This window comes from Quercus suber, unplaced genomic scaffold (assembly GCF_002906115.3).
Source record: "Quercus suber isolate HL8 unplaced genomic scaffold, Cork oak 2.0 scaffold_309, whole genome shotgun sequence".
Lineage (NCBI taxonomy): Eukaryota > Viridiplantae > Streptophyta > Magnoliopsida > Fagales > Fagaceae > Quercus > Quercus suber.
In genome coordinates, this window is record NW_027069765.1 from 44,812 (window position 1) to 64,073 (window position 19,262).

The 19,262-nt window shown below is 33.6% G+C and overlaps 1 protein-coding gene across 1 annotated transcript in view; it reads left to right on the top strand.

The window, feature by feature from the left end:
• The first annotated feature begins 2,661 nt into the window (after nt 1-2,661).
• The window catches only part of LOC112041048 (putative disease resistance protein RGA3), a 40,863-nt gene continuing 24,262 nt past the window's right edge, over nt 2,662-19,262 (top strand). The window contains exons 1-9 of the mRNA XM_065782668.1: nt 2,662-5,709; nt 6,118-6,761; nt 7,432-7,506; nt 7,711-7,877; nt 9,004-9,276; nt 9,497-9,698; nt 9,776-10,087; nt 10,688-11,000; nt 11,089-11,236. Coding sequence (XP_065638740.1) covers nt 2,662-5,709; nt 6,118-6,654 — 3,585 coding nt within the window. The 3' untranslated portion in view covers nt 6,655-6,761; nt 7,432-7,506; nt 7,711-7,877; ... (3 more) ...; nt 10,688-11,000; nt 11,089-11,236. The remainder of the gene's footprint in view (nt 5,710-6,117; nt 6,762-7,431; nt 7,507-7,710; nt 7,878-9,003; nt 9,277-9,496; nt 9,699-9,775; nt 10,088-10,687; nt 11,001-11,088; nt 11,237-19,262) is intronic.

Consider the following 19,262-nt stretch of genomic DNA (forward strand, 5'->3'; position numbering starts at 1 on the left):
CACGTTCATCGCCATCCAAGCAGGATGCTTTTGTTAAATTTCACTTTTCTGATCATTAATATCCTAAGATAGTATTGCAGCCGAAAGAAGTGTTGGTATTAATAATCTTCAATAAGTGTTGGAATATTTTTATAAAATTATTATATGTGTACTTTTTTTTTATATATACAAGATAGAATTTTTACTATATGCATGTGAAACTTCCTCTTGGAGACTTGAACCCCGACCTTTGTCCCCCACATCCTACAAGCACTTATACTTGCGAAGGTGATCACCACCGTACCAAGCGCAATGGTATTATATGTGTACTCTTAAATGGTCTTTTAAAGGAAAGAATAAAATCGTTTACAGTTAACAGCCACATTAACTTACCTTATTAGATTCTCCAAAAAAATAAATAAATAAATAAAGAGAGGAAAACCAAAACCATGACAATGGAATTTGCCTCCGATTCTCGGACCGAACTGGTGGCCATTCCCAATTTAACCGGTTGAATAGGCTCATCTGGTTTGGTTTTTAAAACCACGACAATGGAAAACCAAAAAAATGGCCTATAAAAAGTCCCGTCGATTGCGAAGAATCTGAAAAGGCCGACAATGTTGGCTTGTTTGAAATAAAAAAAAATATACCTGCATCTGTAATTGAATTATTGATGTGTTTCTCAAAAAAAAGAATTATTGATGTAACCATAATAGTCTAAACTGAAAGAGTAGTTTGATGACCTAGATGAAGTTAAAGGAGGAATTTATTGCCAAAGACAAAAAGAAAAAGGCCGACAATGTTGGCTTGTTTGAAATAAAAAAATATACCTGCAGCTGTAATTGAATTATTGATGTAACCATAATGGTCTCAACTGAAAAAGTAGTTTGATGACCTAGACAAAGTTGAAGGAGGAATTTATTGCCAAAGACAAAAAAGAAAAAGAAAAAGGCCGACAATGTTGGCTTGTTTGAAATAAAAAAATATACCTGCAGCTGTAATTGAATTATTGATGTAACCATAATAGTCTCAACTGAAAGAGTAGTTTGATGACCTAGACAAAGTTGAAGGAGGAATTTATTGCCAAAGACAAAAAAGAAAAAGAAAAAAACCGTAAGATTATTCACCTATATATATGCTCTATCTGTCCCAGTTTGTTTGTACTCTATTTAATTTTAAAATGTCCTAAAATATTATCTTGTTTCTAAAAATAAAAGTCATTAATTTACTAATGTTCTTATTATACCTGATACCTCTACTTTATTTTCAAATCTATTTGAAAATAAAACTAACAAATATTTAAAAAATCAATCTAATTGGAGCATCTTTTTAGTTGCCTCATTAAGAATAACTTTTTTTTTTTTAAATTGATAAATTTATTTAAAGGTAGTTTTGTAAAATTATACATTTTTATAAGGTAAATAAAACAATAAATGATGTTTCCTTAAAAAATTTGACTTTATTCAAACATGACAAAAAAATTGGGATGGAATGAGTAGTATATAACACTGTTTTTGAAGCAACCACAATTGTCTCAACCGAAAGAGTAGTTGATGGCCTAGACATAGTTGAAGGAGGTCTCAGCGATTGCTATAATCTGTAGGTCTCCTGGTGTATGTCAGGTAGCTCATTTCTCCTCAATATTACCCAAAAAAAAAAAAAAAATCAGTCAAAACCACAAGATTATAAACACCAGGAATTCGGTTTAGTTCCCCAATATTTGATACCAAAACTTATGAATATGCATGCATAATCTTTTTTGAAAAACACTGTTTGTATATTTGATATTACCCTTTGCTCATATTATAACGGTGTACAGTATATGTCAAGTGGTTTCCAAAGTATGTAAATTGCTTGGGTTAGTGGCAATATTGTGGATAATATTGCTGAAGTGTTAATAATCTTCACCTAGAGAGCTTGCTTAATATCATATCAATGAGTTCACTTTGAGAAGAATTGTTTCCATATTTAAATTTTCATGTTTGTAGCTATTTTGTGTGGACCTGTAAAAAAATCATCATAGCTTGAATGGCTGGTGCAACTAAAATTGAAGTGTTGTTGCTCCTGCTTCCCTGTTGGATCTTGTGTGGACTAACAACACTTTTTTTTAGCAGTAATGGTTTTGTTCAACAGAATATGGACTTGTTGGAGGTTGGAACCTATGAGTCTATGAACATGATGAGCCATCCTCATTCCACAATACACACCGTAAAATATAAATTCTAATTAAAACTGATATGAATATTACCATCACATTGGAATACTTCATGGCCCACATATTCTTAAGATTTTGTTAACAGATATTCTTAGCACATTTTTTAGTAAATTTTTTAATTATCAAAAAAGAAAAAAAAAATCAAATGCAATACTTAATGACCAATATTTTCTTTTTACTCGAATAAATAAAGACCAATAATAACATTTAAGATGAGGGTATCATGTTACCGATAACATATATCATATCCTCAGTAAAAACAGAAATTATATTAATAAATAAAAATTAAATGTTTTCATTATTCACTGAGACGGCTAGTTCGTTATAAAAGCCGAATAATAGGGGTGAAGAAGCACAAGCACACCTGCTATTGCGTAATCTGTTTCTCACTTTGCTCCTTATTTTTGTCATTCGCATTCTGTTTCTTTATTGTATTCTCAACTTATAACTTTCAGTCTCCATTAACTATGGATAGTGGACTACCGTCACTCGTTACTGATCTCTTGAAGCAGTTGGGTTCATTCGCAGCCCAGCAGGCTCTACAGGAGCTACAGTTGCTTGTTGGAGTTGATGATGAACTCCAAAATCTTCAATACAATTTCAAAATGGTCCAGGCGATGCTCAACAAGGCCGAGGAAAGACGACTGAGGGATGAAGCTGTGAAGCTTTGGTATGATAAGCTCGAAGATGCATACTACATGATGGATGACGTGTTGGACACCTGGAAAACTGCAAAGATCAAATTACAAATTCAGAAAGAAGGAGGAGAAAAAGCTGCTCATAGTAACGCTCCTGCCCCACTTGAGAAAAAAATGAAGAAGGTATGGTCCTTCCTTCCCTCTCCATCATGTTGCTTTCGTCAAGTTGACAATGTTTCTGTTCGTCATGAGGTTGGTCACAAGATAAAAAAACTGAATGAAACATTAGCTAATATTCTCAAAGGCAAACAGGAGTTTGGGATTGACTCGAATAGTCAACCTGAAAGAGTTGAAAGACTAGAAATTATGTCCATTGTGGATGTTTCTAAAATAGTTGGCCGTAACGAGTACAAGGATGATCCACTGAACAACCTATTAGGCGTGGGTAGTCAACAAGAAAGCAATCCTCTTGTCATCTCCTTGGTGGGTATAGGCGGTATAGGAAAATCAACTCTTGCCAAACTCGCCTATAATCATCCAAAAGTAATAGCTCATTTTGATAAAATAATGTGGGTTAGTGTTTCTGACCCTTTCAATGAGTGCAACGTTGCCAAAGCAATCATCCAAGAGCTTGACCCTAAACATGAATCCCTCAAAAATACCACTACTATATTGCAACCTCTATTGCGTATAGTTTGTGATTTGATTAAGGACAAAAAGTTCTTTCTTGTCTTTGATGATGTGTGGGCTAAAGACATCCCCAAAGAGTCTGAAAAGTGGGAGCCTTTCAAAGATGCTCTCACACATGGTGCCCAAGGTAGTAGAATTCTAGTCACCACACGTAATGAGGAAGTTGCGCACATGATGGGGAGCACCAAAACCCGCATAATCAACTTAGGGAATTTAACTATTGATGATTGTTGGTTGATTATTAAGAAAATAGCATTTTTTGATGAAAATATAGATCAACGTAAGGATCTTGAACCCCTAGGTAGACAACTAGCAGGTAAATGCCAAGGCTTGCCGCTTGCTGCAAAGCTTATAGGGGGTTACATGTGCAACAAGAGAAGAAAAGAACAGTGGGCAGAAGTTTTGGAAAGTAGTTTGTGGGATTTAGAAAATGTTCAAGAAGGTCTTTTGGTACCATTGTTGTTGAGTTATCATGAATTGTCCCCAGCAGAAAAACAATGCTTCTTATTTTGTGTTGTCTTCCCAAAAGATCATGTCATTGATAGATTTGAGTTAGTCATTCATTGGATAGCACAAGGATATATTGACTCAAAACAAAATATGAAGATGGAAGACATAGCAGAAAAGTACTTTAAAAAATTAGCCATGCGCTCTTTTTTCCAAGATTTTGAGGAGGATAAAATTGATGGTAGAATTAAAAGTTGTAAAATGCATGATATTGTGCATGACTTTGCACAGAAAATGACAAAAGATGTATGCTTCACAATTAAAGGTGATGAAGAGGTTGAGGAAGACTTTAAGAGGGCTCGCCAGTTGTCATTAATGGTTGAAGAAACATTTCTTGAGTTTGTTTATGAAGCAAAAAATCTACGCTTTCTCTATTTATATTTTATGTCTTCTCAGATTGTCCAATCCAAGTTATTCAACCATTTGACATGCCTACGTACATTACATTTGAAAGGTCGGTACATTTTGGAACTTTCAAATGAGGTGGAAAAATTGATACATTTAAGATACCTCAAGTTATCTGACTTAATGATAGAAAAATTGCCTGAAAGTATATGTAATTTATGTAATTTACAAAGTTTGGATGTTAGTGAGTGTTGGGATCTTAAGAAATTACCCCAAGGGATAGGTAAACTAATTAATTTAAGACACCTCCTGTTGGAGTGTGAATGGTATGATGAAGTTAGAATAAAATCATTTCCAAAGGGCATTGGGAGATTAACTTGTCTTAAAACATTACAATACTTTCCTGTAGGTAAGGGTGAAGAAATATGTAAACCGGGAGAATTAGAACATTTGAACCACATTCAAGGGAAACTTAAAATAGTAGGGTTGAGTAATGTGGTAGATTTTGGTGCGATCGAGAATACATTGAAGAAGAAGAAGGAACTCCGTTACTTGGGGATATTTTTTAACACATTAGAGGAAATGAAAGACGAAATTGAAAAGGAAGAGGAAGAGGAGACAGAGGAAGAAAGAAGAAGAAAAATGGAGAAAGATGTAGCCATTCTAAATGCCTTAGAGCCACCTCCCTGCTTGGAATCTTTAGAAATTGATTTTTATAAGGGCGCCACAATGTATCCTAATTGGATGATGTCCAAATTGACCTATTTGAAAAGGCTTATTATCAGAGTGTGCCCAAACCTAGAGCAGTTGCCTCCTTTGGGGAAGCTGCCGTTGCTGGAGGAATTAGAAATAAGGGAAGCTCCAATGATTCGAAAGGTGGGAGATGAATTTTTGGGAATAGACATAGAAGAAGAAGAATTATCAGAATCATCCAACAACAAAGACATCATCATATTCCCAAACCTTAAATCTCTCACATTTGAATATTTGGAGGAGTGGGAAGAATGGACTGGGATGGGAGGAACAATAGAAGAAGAAAAAAAAGATAATAGTGCTAATGCTTTTGTTACTAATAATACTCCAAAAATTAAAATAATGCCACTTCTTCATTCCTTGAGACTTCAGACATGCGACAATCTAAAGTCTCTGCCAGACTACCTGCGTAATACTCCATTACTAAAGGAATTGGAAATCAATGCATGTCCAATTCTCAAGCAGCGTTGCGAAAGATGGATAAGAGATTACTGGCCCAACATTTCTCACATTCCAAACATCAAAATTGATTATGAATATGTGCAAAAAGACGGTCAACTTCTAGAGAGCATTGATTTAGAGGTAACTCTTCTTTTCTTGCAAAACTATCCTATCAAATATACAAATACATGTATGGATTTGTGAAAATAGACGCAATTAACTTAACTTCTATATTTATCCCATCAAAAACAATTAATTATAATACCAACCATGTCCCTTGATAAATTTTCCCAATATCACAAACACACTACCGCCACCAAATCATTCTATTTTTTTGGGTTGTGATCCTTGTTGCTTTAATCTCTCAGTGGTATGGGTTCTATTATATTTTATTTTTCTTGTTCATTTTTTTGTTTAATATTATTATATGGGTCATTGTGGGTTTTGTTCATTTTGGGTTATTTCAACTACTCAGAAGTAGATGATTTCTACTTCTCAGTAGTGTTTGATGAAAAAGAAGATGTGATTTTGCCTGTATCTGATGAGAAGTATGCAGAAGAGTTGCAGTTCCAAGAGGTTCTTATGGGCTCTGTGATCACTTCCAAATTGGCCAACAATGAAGCCTTAACCTTATTGCCATTACTGTCATCGCCAACGCCAACAATACAAGCAATTCTTCCAACCCCGGAACCAGAGCCAGCAAAAGAAGCTGGAGAATCATCATATAGCTTCTGTGAGATTTGTGTGGAAAGGAAAGATAGCGACCAGATGTTCAAAACTGAGAGCTGTGTTCACTTATTTTGCTCTGATTGCATTGGCAAACATGTTGCCACAAAGATCCAAGAGAGCCTAACCGTTGTTACTTGCCCTGGATTGGACTGCAAGGGTGTCATAGAACTCGATGCTTGCAGGGCAGTGCTTCCGAAAGACGTTTTGGACAGGTGGGACGATGCTCTATGCTTCCAAAACACTGTTGATGTGGTTAAGGTGGACAAGATTGAGGGCAGTAATCATGAGAAAGATGATGGGGCTGGGTTTGAGGCAGATGAACAAGTGGAAGTAAACGTTGATGAAGAGGATTTTTAAACCTGGATAGTACAGGGCAGTTGGCATGCACAGAAGAAGACAGATAGTACATTATGATGAGACTGGGTAGTAAGAGTAGGGTGTTGAAGAAGACAATGAATGAGGAGGTCAGATTCCCTTTTAAATTGCTCAATCATTACCTTTAAATCTACGTTTATATTGCTACTTTATGCCTCTTATTTCTAGTTACCTTTAACATTTCTATCTTCGATTAATTGCTTGAATTCCATTGTATGTTTAGATCAGTGATTATACTAGATAAAACTATATTAACTTTTTATTGATTGATTTCAATAAAATTTTGTGTGTGCATGTGTGGGATCATTAATTTTTAGCTACAAGTAGAGTTTTTTCCAATGATGATGGCGAGAGCAAAGAGAGATCTAAAGCCTCTGTTTATGAAACTCTCTTCAAGTTTTTTCATAATATAAGATGTTCTTGTAATATTTTTTTTTGTTCTTGATTTCAATTCCATGTTTTTATTGGCTTGCTTGTTATTTGAGCTATATATTATTTGTTATTTTTTCTTTGATTTATTACTAATTCATGTGATTAATCTTAACCATCTTGATAAAAATATGTTTTTGCATTCGCCATTTGGTGAAATAAAAAAAATTAAACCCTAGATACATTCCTACTATTCCATGTCAATGTCAATATTGTCTCCCTTATTCAGGTGATTCAGGTTGAACCTGTTCCACTTTTCTCCTTGCTATTCTTTGCTTTTATCTCAAACAAACTTAAGCGTCTTTAAATGATCATCATTGTTCAATCCAGGATGCTGGCTGGGGGACATCCATCAAGTAATTATGCATGTGTTTGGATCATTGTTCAATCCAGGATGCTGCCCAGGTCAATTATGTTCTCATTGACTTTATTCTTTTTGAAGTGTTTCCCTGCATTAATTCTTCTTGATCAAATCTGCCAATTTTAAAGAGAATCAATCTTTCTTGAATTAGCTTCACCAAATTCTTGTAGGTTATAAATTTTATGAAAGATTCATAGCAATGTATGTTTCCCTTGTTAGCTAAGATGTGGAATGTTGCTTGTTCGCAGAGTAACGATTTTATCTTGAAGGTGCCACTGGACTCTTTGAATTTATTGTGAAAAGACAACGAAAATGGGCACATGGTTATAGTAATTGTTGAAGTTAACTTCTTCTTGAAATGATGCATACAAAAGACTAGCAGGACATGAGTATGCGGATATCTCAGGGGATTTAGGTATGGATGCTAGGATGTAAGTCTTGCTTTGGAGCTATCCGTGTTGTTTGCCATGCCTGGAAATTGTGAACATCTCAGTTTTGAAATATAGTAAAGAAAGAACTTGGAGAGGATTGTATGTGTAGTGACTAATTCTAACTTCAAGGGCTGCCTATTATTTCCTTCATTTTGCTTTCTGACATGGTGCTAGAGACGTTAATGTAATTTCAACTGCTTGAGTTGCCCCTTTTCAGTTTAGCAAATGGTAAATGTAGCACTAGAACGTGACAATTCCTTCATTTAGGAACTGTCAGCCTCTATACAAGATGCGAACTTAAGAACCATTGATTTGGTTATAGGTAAGTCATGTGGCACTTCACATGTTTTTTTTTTTTTTTTTTTTTTTTTTTTTTCAGTGAAACCTTTAAGGTCCCTAACACTTATTTTAGTTGTGTGTAGCAGATTGAGTTATTTTTTGCTTTCTTGATTTGATAAATAACGATTTTGGTGCATTGTAACGAACATGGTCAGAGTAGGGGTTATGCAATGATATAAAAGTTATTTTTGGGTGCTAAGATGAACAAATTAAAAAGTAAAAGAAAAGAACAGATTTAATGGAAAATCTCTACACCCATTATCTTGAGCTAAAAATAATGTAAATGCAAGGCATTGAGAGTAGTTCGTAGAAAAATAGTATTTGATTAAATGTAATATAATTTATTTAGCAAGTTGGTTTGGTGGGGTGCCTATCAGGAAAGATGTTCCACATGAAGTAAAGGGGGAACAACCTGTAACCTGAGCAGGATTTTGAAGATGAAAACTTGGTCAAACACGGTGAGGTTTATCCATCAAGTTGGCCTTCTAGTGTGCCTATTAAGGAAATTGTGGGCTGCATCAGCATAGAGAAAAAGAACCAGGAATTGTTGTTTGTGTAGATTCTTTTTTCTTTTTCTTTTTTTTTCCCCATAAAAAGTTCATTCAAGGGAAATGGTTTCAAAAAGATATTGTACATGATGTCAAAGAAAAACATGATTATTGTAGTGTAATTGAATATGGTTTAGGATCAGCTAAAGTATGGGTCTTTATGGAGTTTCTTTATTTTGGCTATTTAGAATAATGTGACATAAATCTTATGCTTTTCTTTTAGGCATGCATGTGGATTGATGATGATCAAGATAATGAATCTGGGTAATAAATCAATGACAAAGATTATGTGGTTAAGGTATACAAGATTGAGGACATTAGTGATGAAGAAGATGGGACTAAGCATAAGGACTTATCAAAAAAGAAGATTGGACTAAGTATAAGGTGGATGAAGAAGTGGAATAGAGAATGATAAGAAGGTTTTTTGCAGAGCTGAACAGAACAGGGCGATTGACATACACAGAAGAAGATAGAAACTTTAAAGATGAACGATGAGGTGAAATTCGTTGATTACTTGCATGATCATCATTTTCAATCTGTGTTTTTTGCTACTTTGTCCCTATTATTTCTGGTTACCTTTAATATATATATATATTTATATGTCTTATATCAATTTTTTAAATCCAATTGTGTTTAGATTAATGATTATAGTTGTTAAAACTATATTAACATTTTATTGATCAGTTTTATTGAGTTTTTGTGTGTTTGTGTGTCAGGGATCATGACGTTTAGTTACAAGTAGAGTTTTTATAATTGATGATACTGAGGGAAATGAAGCCTTTGTTATTGAAGTTTGGGGTGACTTTAACTCTCCCTTTTTTAGGATTTATTTGATTCTCCCCTCAGAACCAGAAGGATCAATCCCTTCCTGCTGCCTTCCTTGCCACTCTTTGGGTTTGTGTTCTTTCCTTGAGATAGGTACGATCATTAAAATAGGGATGAAAATGATTTCGAGTCATAGTGCGTGATTTTTTTTAACGCCCCGTTTGACGCAGGAAATTATGAGGTGTGGCTTACAGTTGCAGCGGTAGGAATGCTGAAGACAATTGACAATGACATTCCAGTACTCCTCGAGGCATACGCAACTCTAAAATCTGATGGTCATGTATATCTCCTGATACAAAACCATGGTTTGATATTGAGACTCTTATATAAGATATCATGCTCTTCCTAGTGTCGGTTATACATTATCCTTTGGTTGCAACACTACTGTCTGGAGGCTCAAGAAATAATTCATGCAATCCATCTTCAATCGTAATATATTAAGAGTGGTACCTGTGTTGTCAAGTTAATGGGCTGCTACAGTGGTAAGCTTCATTCATCTAAATAGCTATTTTAACAAAACAAAGAGTTAACACTTGAAAATTTATTGGATTGATTTGAACATATACTTCTTGTTGAAAAGAGAGTTCCTGATGGTTGAGTTGTAATCTTGTATTGATTGTGTGTCTTAAGCAATTAATTATGAGTCAGAGAAAATCTATACTCTCAAAATCTGCAGAGGATAAAGGGGAATGAGAAACGATCCATTATATTGTTAGATATTTTTATGGGCACAGTGATCTTAGAAGTTGCAGTAGATCAGGTTTAACACTGCAAAATAATTTTACCAGTAAATCTTAACAAAATGGTCTTGTGCTATTTGTTTTTTTTTCTAGTGTACCTACATTTTGTTTATTTTTGCAAGCTAAACTCAACTATATTCCTTATGGGTAAGCATATCTTGCTTAAGAGGGAGTGGTCATATGGCACATATGAGACTGTCTAAAGCACACAGGATCACATCGTATAGTAAATATGTTTTCTTTGCCATTAATAAGTTTTAAGATTTAGCCTACGTAGTTGTCTTCACCTTGCAAACAGCTCCAATTTATTTCTTTGATAATTATTTGTTTGTGCAAATCAAGAGCTTATTCATTCAGAGTAGCAGGAGCTCATGAAGGACTTCAGTGGTTTGTAAGGTAATGCAATTTGATTTAGCATTTATTTTGGTTTTCCATGTTATGGTCACGTGGAGTTAAAATTTGAGATTTTTGAGATCCCTAATTTAATGTGGACTGGGCTATGTGATATTAATAAGTTTCTACACATGATAATTTGTGGATTTGAAATTTGTGTGAAAGATTACTCTCTCTGTAGGAAATTTGGAGGACTACGCCCAAATTTTTTTTGGCTGGACTTCCTAAAATCATTGACAATTGTCACATTAATTGGACACTGGTACTCTCTATGCTTCAAATGATTGTCAACTAGGTCACATCTAGCTCATCTCAAGATAATCTTAATCTGTTTGGCACTTATGATTCAGATCAAAGACAGGTCCTCTGGATTTTACAAATAGCATAAGCCTAGCAGATTAACACAAAAAACTTGCAATGGATGATGAAGAAAGATCAAGATCAATCTCAAAGAGAGAATCCCATCTAGGTGGTCACAAATTAAAACTACTAGTCATGGTACTTGATATAATTTTCCCTTAACTTGTGTTTTGTTTGTTCAATTGACAAATGAGTCCTTAATTTTGCTCCTTATTGTGCTTCAGAAGTAAATAAATTGTTTTATTTCTATTCATGTTGTTAATGTAGATCAATTTGGAATAAGATTAGGAAAAAGATTCCAGTTGTTGATTGATGATGTTTGGTTTGGATTTGTATTGCTATTCCTAAGCTTTCCTTCATTTGTAACGTTCATGGATAGAATTCTCCCTCATGACAGGGTTGCTTAATGGGGATATAATTGTGATCTCATTTGTGTGTACTGCAATAGAAAGCTGATGTCAATGTTGGGCTGCGTAAGATGAGTATCTATCTCAAATATAATGGTTAGTTTATTAAAATTAATTGTTCTTACAATGTCCTATAATCTGATGTGGAAACTTATAGTTAGCCATGATTTATGGAAAACACATGTCATGTTGGAGGAACATGTTGGACTGCGTAAAACACCCAAAAATCATAGTGTTAAAAATTAATGTTATCTATAATGTGCATTTTAGACTTACTCCTGTTTTGGTCATTTACTTGCATGCATGTTATCTATATTGTGCATGTTAGACAAGTGTCAAGCTGTCGTTTATGTCTAAAGAGATATTCATGTATTTGGAGAAGTCGACTTATCAAAAAAAAAATGTATTTGGAGAAGTCTAAAATCAGTATAGGGGGAAAATTTACAGTTCCTTCCTCTGTCCCTTGTCCTACTAATTGATGGGAAAATCATAAGCCTTTGTTTGATTGTTTTGCAAATCCTAATTACATGTTCTGTGTTGTTCTGAGCAAGGCATCTGAAACGTGTGCTCAGCCCTCCTTGCACACAGGGCTATTCATGGTTTAGTGGGAGGGTATATGGATTCACAGTCGAGCCTATTAATGGGAGACATGCATACATTCAATTCCCTGTAAGTTTCTTCTTGGTTGGAAATTTTTAATCTTCCTTGTTCATGTCTAGCTGTCTCCGTGAGCTATACGTATGTGTTTGTGAGTTCGAGATGTATGTGCCTTTTTTTTACTATATAAAAAAATCAAATGACAAAAGAACTGTACAAGATATTCAGAGACAGAACTTAAAAAACCTCTCTACTTGGAAGCAAGGAAAAAAGAGGCCCAAGAGGGATAGAAGAAGGGGATAAAAAACCTCTACTTAGACCTTACCTCCCTTGGGTCAATCCATCCAAAATCAGATGCTAAGTTCAATCTGTTTGCCCCTTCTACATATCTATCTGGAATCATATGTTCAATTTAAAGTTGTTTCTGAACTCAAAGAGCCTCAAAAACCTGCTAATTTTAGCACCAACGTTTGATACTTAATTTTGATATCATATGTTTCTTTCAGACAAATTTAAGCTATAGATTTTAAGCTTTAGGCCCTTTTTTATCACTATGAGTATGAAATTTAGGATGTTGGTTTGTGGACGAGCGCATTAAAATGTAAAAGATATGTTTCATAGACTCCAAGATATGAAGTTGTTTTGCTAATAAATAAAATGACTATGGTTATTGTGGAAAGTTAGTTTTTAACTACAAATCAGAGGTTTGCTAAACTGAGCGGTCTGTTATTTGTTTGTATTTCTATGAGTTTGCTGTTTTTTGTCCTATAAGGTTGTGACTTTGCTTTTCACTGTGTTCTTTCTATAATTTTGTGTTTGTAATAGAAAAATATTTGCTTATCAAACACTAGGAGAGTTTCCTTTGAGTGTGTGGTGGAGATTGTGAGACAGACTGAAATAGAGATGACGAAAAACTTTGGCTTTGTTTTTTTAATGTCCATCACCAACATCAGCTCTAGCACCAGCTTGTTTGTTTTCTTCTTTGGCCAACCCAACTTAAACCGCAAATATCACTTTGTAAGTTTGGCTTCAACTTTTTCTTTGTTTCATATTGAATTTTTGGCTTCAACTTAGATTCATGTATGTAGCTATGCTAGCAATGAGACTCCGTTCAACATCGTGAATGTATTATGTCATGGATGTCAATAAGAAATAAGGTCAAGCAGTGACACATGAATAGGAAACTACGCAATGGGCATTATGCATATCTTAAGTACCTCTTTCCATTAAGTACCTCTTTCCATATATATTCATGTTTGTTAATGACTGGTTATAAGGTTTATCATTATAGGGACTGGTATTGATTTCCAATATTGTAACAGAAAAATTTATATGTACAAGTATATGCTTTTGTTAAATTTCAAATTTCTGATCATTAATCACCTAAGATAATATTTCATGTGAAAGAAGGGCTAGTGTTAATTAGGTTCAATCCCCCTTGGTGATTCCCCTAACAGTTTTGGAGGCTTTAGCTCTATGATGACATGCCAAAATCAAACATATCAGTTGGAGCATCTAATTCATTTCTTGGCCTATTGGGAACTATGCTTTCTGAGCTTCTCACTAATTGGACAATCTATGCAAATAAGATAACATATTCTTTTGGCTCTCATGTCTTTGGCTGGTAAAAGTCACAGTCTGAGAGTCAAAGCTAATCTGATTAACCTAAACTTATATGCTCTTAGTTTGTGAGAATAGGTATTGACTCCTAAATATTCAGTGTGCAGCACTTGTAACTTGTAACTCTCATGCTTTTATTATTGCCATAAATTTGGCCCTTGGATTTGTACCTCGTGGGGACGATTCTGCTCATATTGGGGGATTACTGTCAGGATTTTCTCCTTTGCTTCATTCTTTTAGTCTACAAATCTTCATGCATCAGCATAAGAAATAAATCAGAAATCCAGGCACAAGTGCCATCAAAATACCTATTATAGGATTACAGCTTCAGTCCTCTTGATTCATGGGTAATTAAATTGAACTTTTCTGCATTCTCAACTTCTAGTTTAATTATCTGCTATGGAAAAATGATCCAGCCTTGGCTAACCTTTTTCTTTTCTTTTGTTTTATCTACCCCAAAAAATTGGCAGATGTGCCTATGGATATATTGAGCTTATTAATGGTCAAAAGTCATTTAGCCATACAGTCTACCTTTCTAGAGCATCAAGCAGCTAAATGATTGTGTCTGTCTATTTGCCTACCTTCAAGCTTTGCAAGCAACAAAACAACTTTTCTAGGGATGCATACACCTCCCATTGCAACCTTTTAAAGATGGCCTGCTTGCAGATTGTGCAGCCACTTCTTTCATACTCGTGGCTAGGGTACCTAACCATTAGTATTGCACGACTACATTCATACTCATAATATTTTTAAAGTTATTTTTATGTGTATTATTTTCATACTAAGCTACATTGCATTTCTACAAAATTTAATGCAACACAGGTGCTAAGGGGCTATTTGGTAGGATTACCAAACGGCCCCTAAACATAACCATAAGTAGAGGAAAGTATTTGAAAAAAGAGGTATAGAAAAAGTTGTGTTTCTTTAGCAATTTTATTAAACAAAGTCTAACAAGATACATAGCTACAACAGTACAATTAACACGAAATAAACTGTCTATTACACGTGGAACAAGAACTTGGAGACAAGGTCACTTTGCAAGAAATAGAAGTGGTATCAACTAAAACATAACAAAAAAGAAATGTCCGTTTTTTTTTAAATTTAATTTTTCAAAAAAAATTATTTGTTTAATTTAAGGAATGTATATATTTAGTTATTTACCCCTGGGCCACCACTTTTTTTTTTTTTTTTGTGAATGAATTACTTTCTTAGCAAAGTATTAAATAATGGTTAATAGTTTTTTTAAAAAAATAAATAAATAACTGTTAATAGTTAATACCCTCTCCATGTGTTTCTCTTTTAAAAAAATTTCAATTAATGCCCATTTTTACAAGGCCCAAGATGGATAAGCCCAATTATTATGGACCCATTATTATATTATTTTTTTATATCATGTGGCCCAAATTCATATAAAATTGGCAAATTTCTATTGGTTTGTTTTTGGACTCGAGTTCATATAAAGAAATTTTTTCTACAATATTCAAAATCCTTTACTCTTCCAGAATTTGCTACATCTGGTGGTGGGGAACCAAAACACAAAAAGAGTCTATAAGAGCTTACATGTGCAAATTATTAAGGTTGTGTACTAGTTTCAAACTAAAAGTTTCCATTGGAGATGCAACAATTAACATAATCAAATTGCTCGGAAATATTGTTTTTTCTATTTTCTCCCCTTCTTTTGTCCTGAATCCCTGACCTTGTTTTTAAAATTTTGCAGTCTAAATCTACTGGAGAAGTACATTTTATACTGGTGAAAATTGTTAAGCAGGGCTGCTCCCCAAAAAGCCTTGTCTTACAATTTGGCACAAGATAGCTAATTGATGAAGCTCCACAGGCAAAGCTCAATAACGAAGCTTCCTTTTTTATTCGTCCTAAATAATTGACCTTGTTTATAACTCTATGCTCAGTTCATGGATGCAACAAAAACTGATAGATGATGCTCCATTCAACATGATGAATGTAGCATGTCATGGATGTCAAGCAGTTATGCATGAACAAGAAACTACAGCAATTGCCTTTATGTGTATCTGTAAATTATTCTTTCCAAATTTTTATTTTGAATGTGGATGACGTTTATCTCCATCCAAGCAGATGCTTGTGTTTGTGGAAAAATTGATTTGTATAAGCAAAATGCTTTTGTTAAATTTCACTTTTTTGATGATTAATATCCTAAGATAGTTTTTTTTTTTTTTTTTTTTTAATGCAGCTGAAAGAAGTGTTGTATTAATAATCATCAATAAGCAAGTTGCATGGTTCATGTTTGTTGTGCTTTTGTGTGGACTTGCAAGCTTGTACAACTAAAATTAAAGTGCTGTTGGTGCCGCTTCCCATAAGATTTAGATAGGGACCAGTCAGCATGGTTGATGACAAATTGATGCCCTTCAATTTTAATTTGCCATTGTGATCACTCGGCCCCAGCTGCTTCTGTTGTAAATGTATGTTAAAAGAACATTAGTGCATAACTAAGTGAAATAATCATGTCACCTCTGCCTAGATTTAATGGTTACGCACTAGTAATATGACTAATTAGGCAGTAAGGGTTGTCCATTACTAAAAACAAAACATCCAGCACAACTAGTAATGATTGTCCATCACCATCAGTGAGTGGCTGCAATCAACAACAGGTAACATCTGTGTTCCTGTGGGAAGACCTTTTGTCACATACTTTTGCAGTATGGTCAAATCAGAGGTGCAGAAATAATCTTAATCAGTCAGCAGCAATAATATCAAATTCATCGGGATCCTGAGAATCTTGATTTCTTGGTCACGTTACACTCATTTTCACCCTTTAATAGCTATCAAGCATAGTACTTTACTTTTTTTTTTTCTTTTCTTTTCTTTTCTTTTTTTTTTAATAATCAGTACTTTTGCTTTTGATTCTACTGTTCTCACTCAATTATTTAGAGCTAAGAGATCCTCTATACACAGGTAGCACGGCCCATTTGTATTTTCTAGTAATAAGTAGTTTCAAACTCTATTGTTTTTGGTCATGCCAATCCATTGTAAAATCTATAGTATTATAGACAGTTTCTTATCTTACAAGTTGATATAGGACATAATTTTCATATCAAGAAAACGCGTTTTTTTTTTTTCCTAATTTTGTTTCTTAACTCTTTTACATTCTGCATTATAAGTGATGTAGGCTTGTAATGATAATCGACAAGTTTGCTAGACTATTATACTAAAATTTTTGTTGACAGCATGTATCATCTCAAGAGAACAACTTAAATCCATGCCTCAACTTCCCATCTAAAAGCTCATAGAATTAATAGTACTAATTTGTATATAATGTTACGAGATAGGTTGACGTACTGGCAAGGTAATCTCTCAACTCTGTCCTCTAATTTTAAGGTCAACTCTAATTTCTATGAAATATTATTATTTAAATGATAATTTGAGGATTGTATAAATTTAATTTACTCATTAGTCATTGTTCTTAGGCAACAAGGGTTGTCCATTACTAAAAGCAAAACATCCCGCAAACCCATACTATAAGAACATTCGCCTATCACCATCAGTGAGTGCCTACAATACGATAACAGGTAACATCCCCAGCATGGACCCTACTCTCAAGAAGGTAGAAATCACACATCTATTCGTGCCGATGATCAGTGATATATAGGGAGACCCCAGGTCTTTTAATTGTCTTCTTCCCTTGTTTCACACGTACATGATTTATTCGATGGCAAAGATTTTCCAAAAAAAGTTGCCCCTACATAATACCTATTAGATAGGGACCTGTTAGCTCAATTAGTTCAAGAGAAATTGATGCCCTTCAAGTTTTAATTTGTCATTCACGAGAAATCATGCTCATCTAATCTAACTAGTTAATCATATTGAGTGGCCGAGCCCGAGTTGAATTATTCTTTGGAATGAAAATTCAAACTCTAAAACTCTCACTTGATATACTAAAAAGCATAAATTGACTTAAAAATTGTTGACAGATAAATTAAATTTAGAATTGATCACATAAGACCATTTTAAGAGAAGATTTCTTAAATGACCATAACAAAATGTTACGGCTTTTTTATAGCAAGTGAAGTGTCAATCTATCATAGATTAACATAAAATAAAATAAGATTATATTGAGATACACCACAACTCAAAATAAAAAAAATATTTTAAAAATATAATGAGATTTTGTTGTATTACTAGATTTCCTCATTGGCTAGTTAAGTGGGTGGCAAGGAACCAAAAATAAAGTAGGGTAAAATATCATTTTCGTCCCTAAACTATCACAAAAGTTCGTTTTTCGTCCCTAAACTTTCAAAAGTTCTATTTTCATCCCTAAAAAGTCCTAAATGGATGAGAAACTCATCATAAACAATCAAAATTACTTAAACACAATCTAATTGGCTTAATTTCATATTGGCCTTTACTAGCTCATGCCCAATATTTAGAGGGCAGCACTTACAATAAACGAGAGCAAATCCTATGAAAATGTGCCATCCTAGTAAAGGCTGAAACTCTGCTGAAATTTCACCCAAAAAGAGCAATATAGCAAAGAGATTGTTAAAAGAAAGAAGTGAAACTAGAAGATTCTCTGCTGGTAGATTTTGGTTGGGATTTTTATGTCGGTGTATTTTTTGGCTGTGTTTGGTAGCTAAGAAAGTGCAAGAATGCACAAAAAAATTAACGAAATTGAGGATTTAAAAAAAAAATGTTTTCTTTATTTTTTTTAAATTAATTTTTCCAAATTAATTTTTGTTTTGACATGGCTTTTTCTGTTATTATTGAGATGCTTATGTGGTCTTTTAAATGTTAAAATATTTGATTTTATATATATATTTTTGCCACAAGTATACTAACAAAGCACATAGTTAGTCACGTAATTATTTTTCATTAGTTAGTTAATAGTGGGGATCAAATTGATTTTAAGTAGAAAATAATAGAGATTAATTGACTGTTATAGAAATATAGGGATCAAATTGACTATGACTCTAAAATGTAGGGACCACAATAATATTTTTGCCAAACAAATAATCAAATAGTTTTGTTATTGGCCCGACCTCTTTTGTTTTTTTTTGTAATATATGTTTTAAAAGATAATTACAACATACTGCTAATTTTAAAACTCAAATCTCATTTTTCTCTTAAACTCTCAAACATTCTATGTATAAAAGGTGTCAATTCAACTATAAGAATTTTCGCCTTTGTGGTGTATTAACAATTGAGCATGTTAGAATTTTAGACCCCATTTAATAGAGTATCTTAAACATATATTTTTTAATTTTTAAATAATATTACATATATTTTATACATTTATTTACTCATACATATTTTAATAAAATATAAATAATACCACTCAAACTCTTCAATCAAACCGTCGTTGCTTTCTTATCAGCTGTTTTCGGGCTCCTCTATTAATAAAAATTGTTGTTTATAAAAAAAAAAAAAAAAAATTGATGAGTTCCATTATTAGGACATCTTTGGATTCCGTTATTAGAAGTTGTTGGCTGAAAATTGGTGTTTATCTAAAAAGAAGAAAAAAAGTTGAAAGTTGCATTATTAGGACAGCTTTGGATTCCTTTATTAAAAGC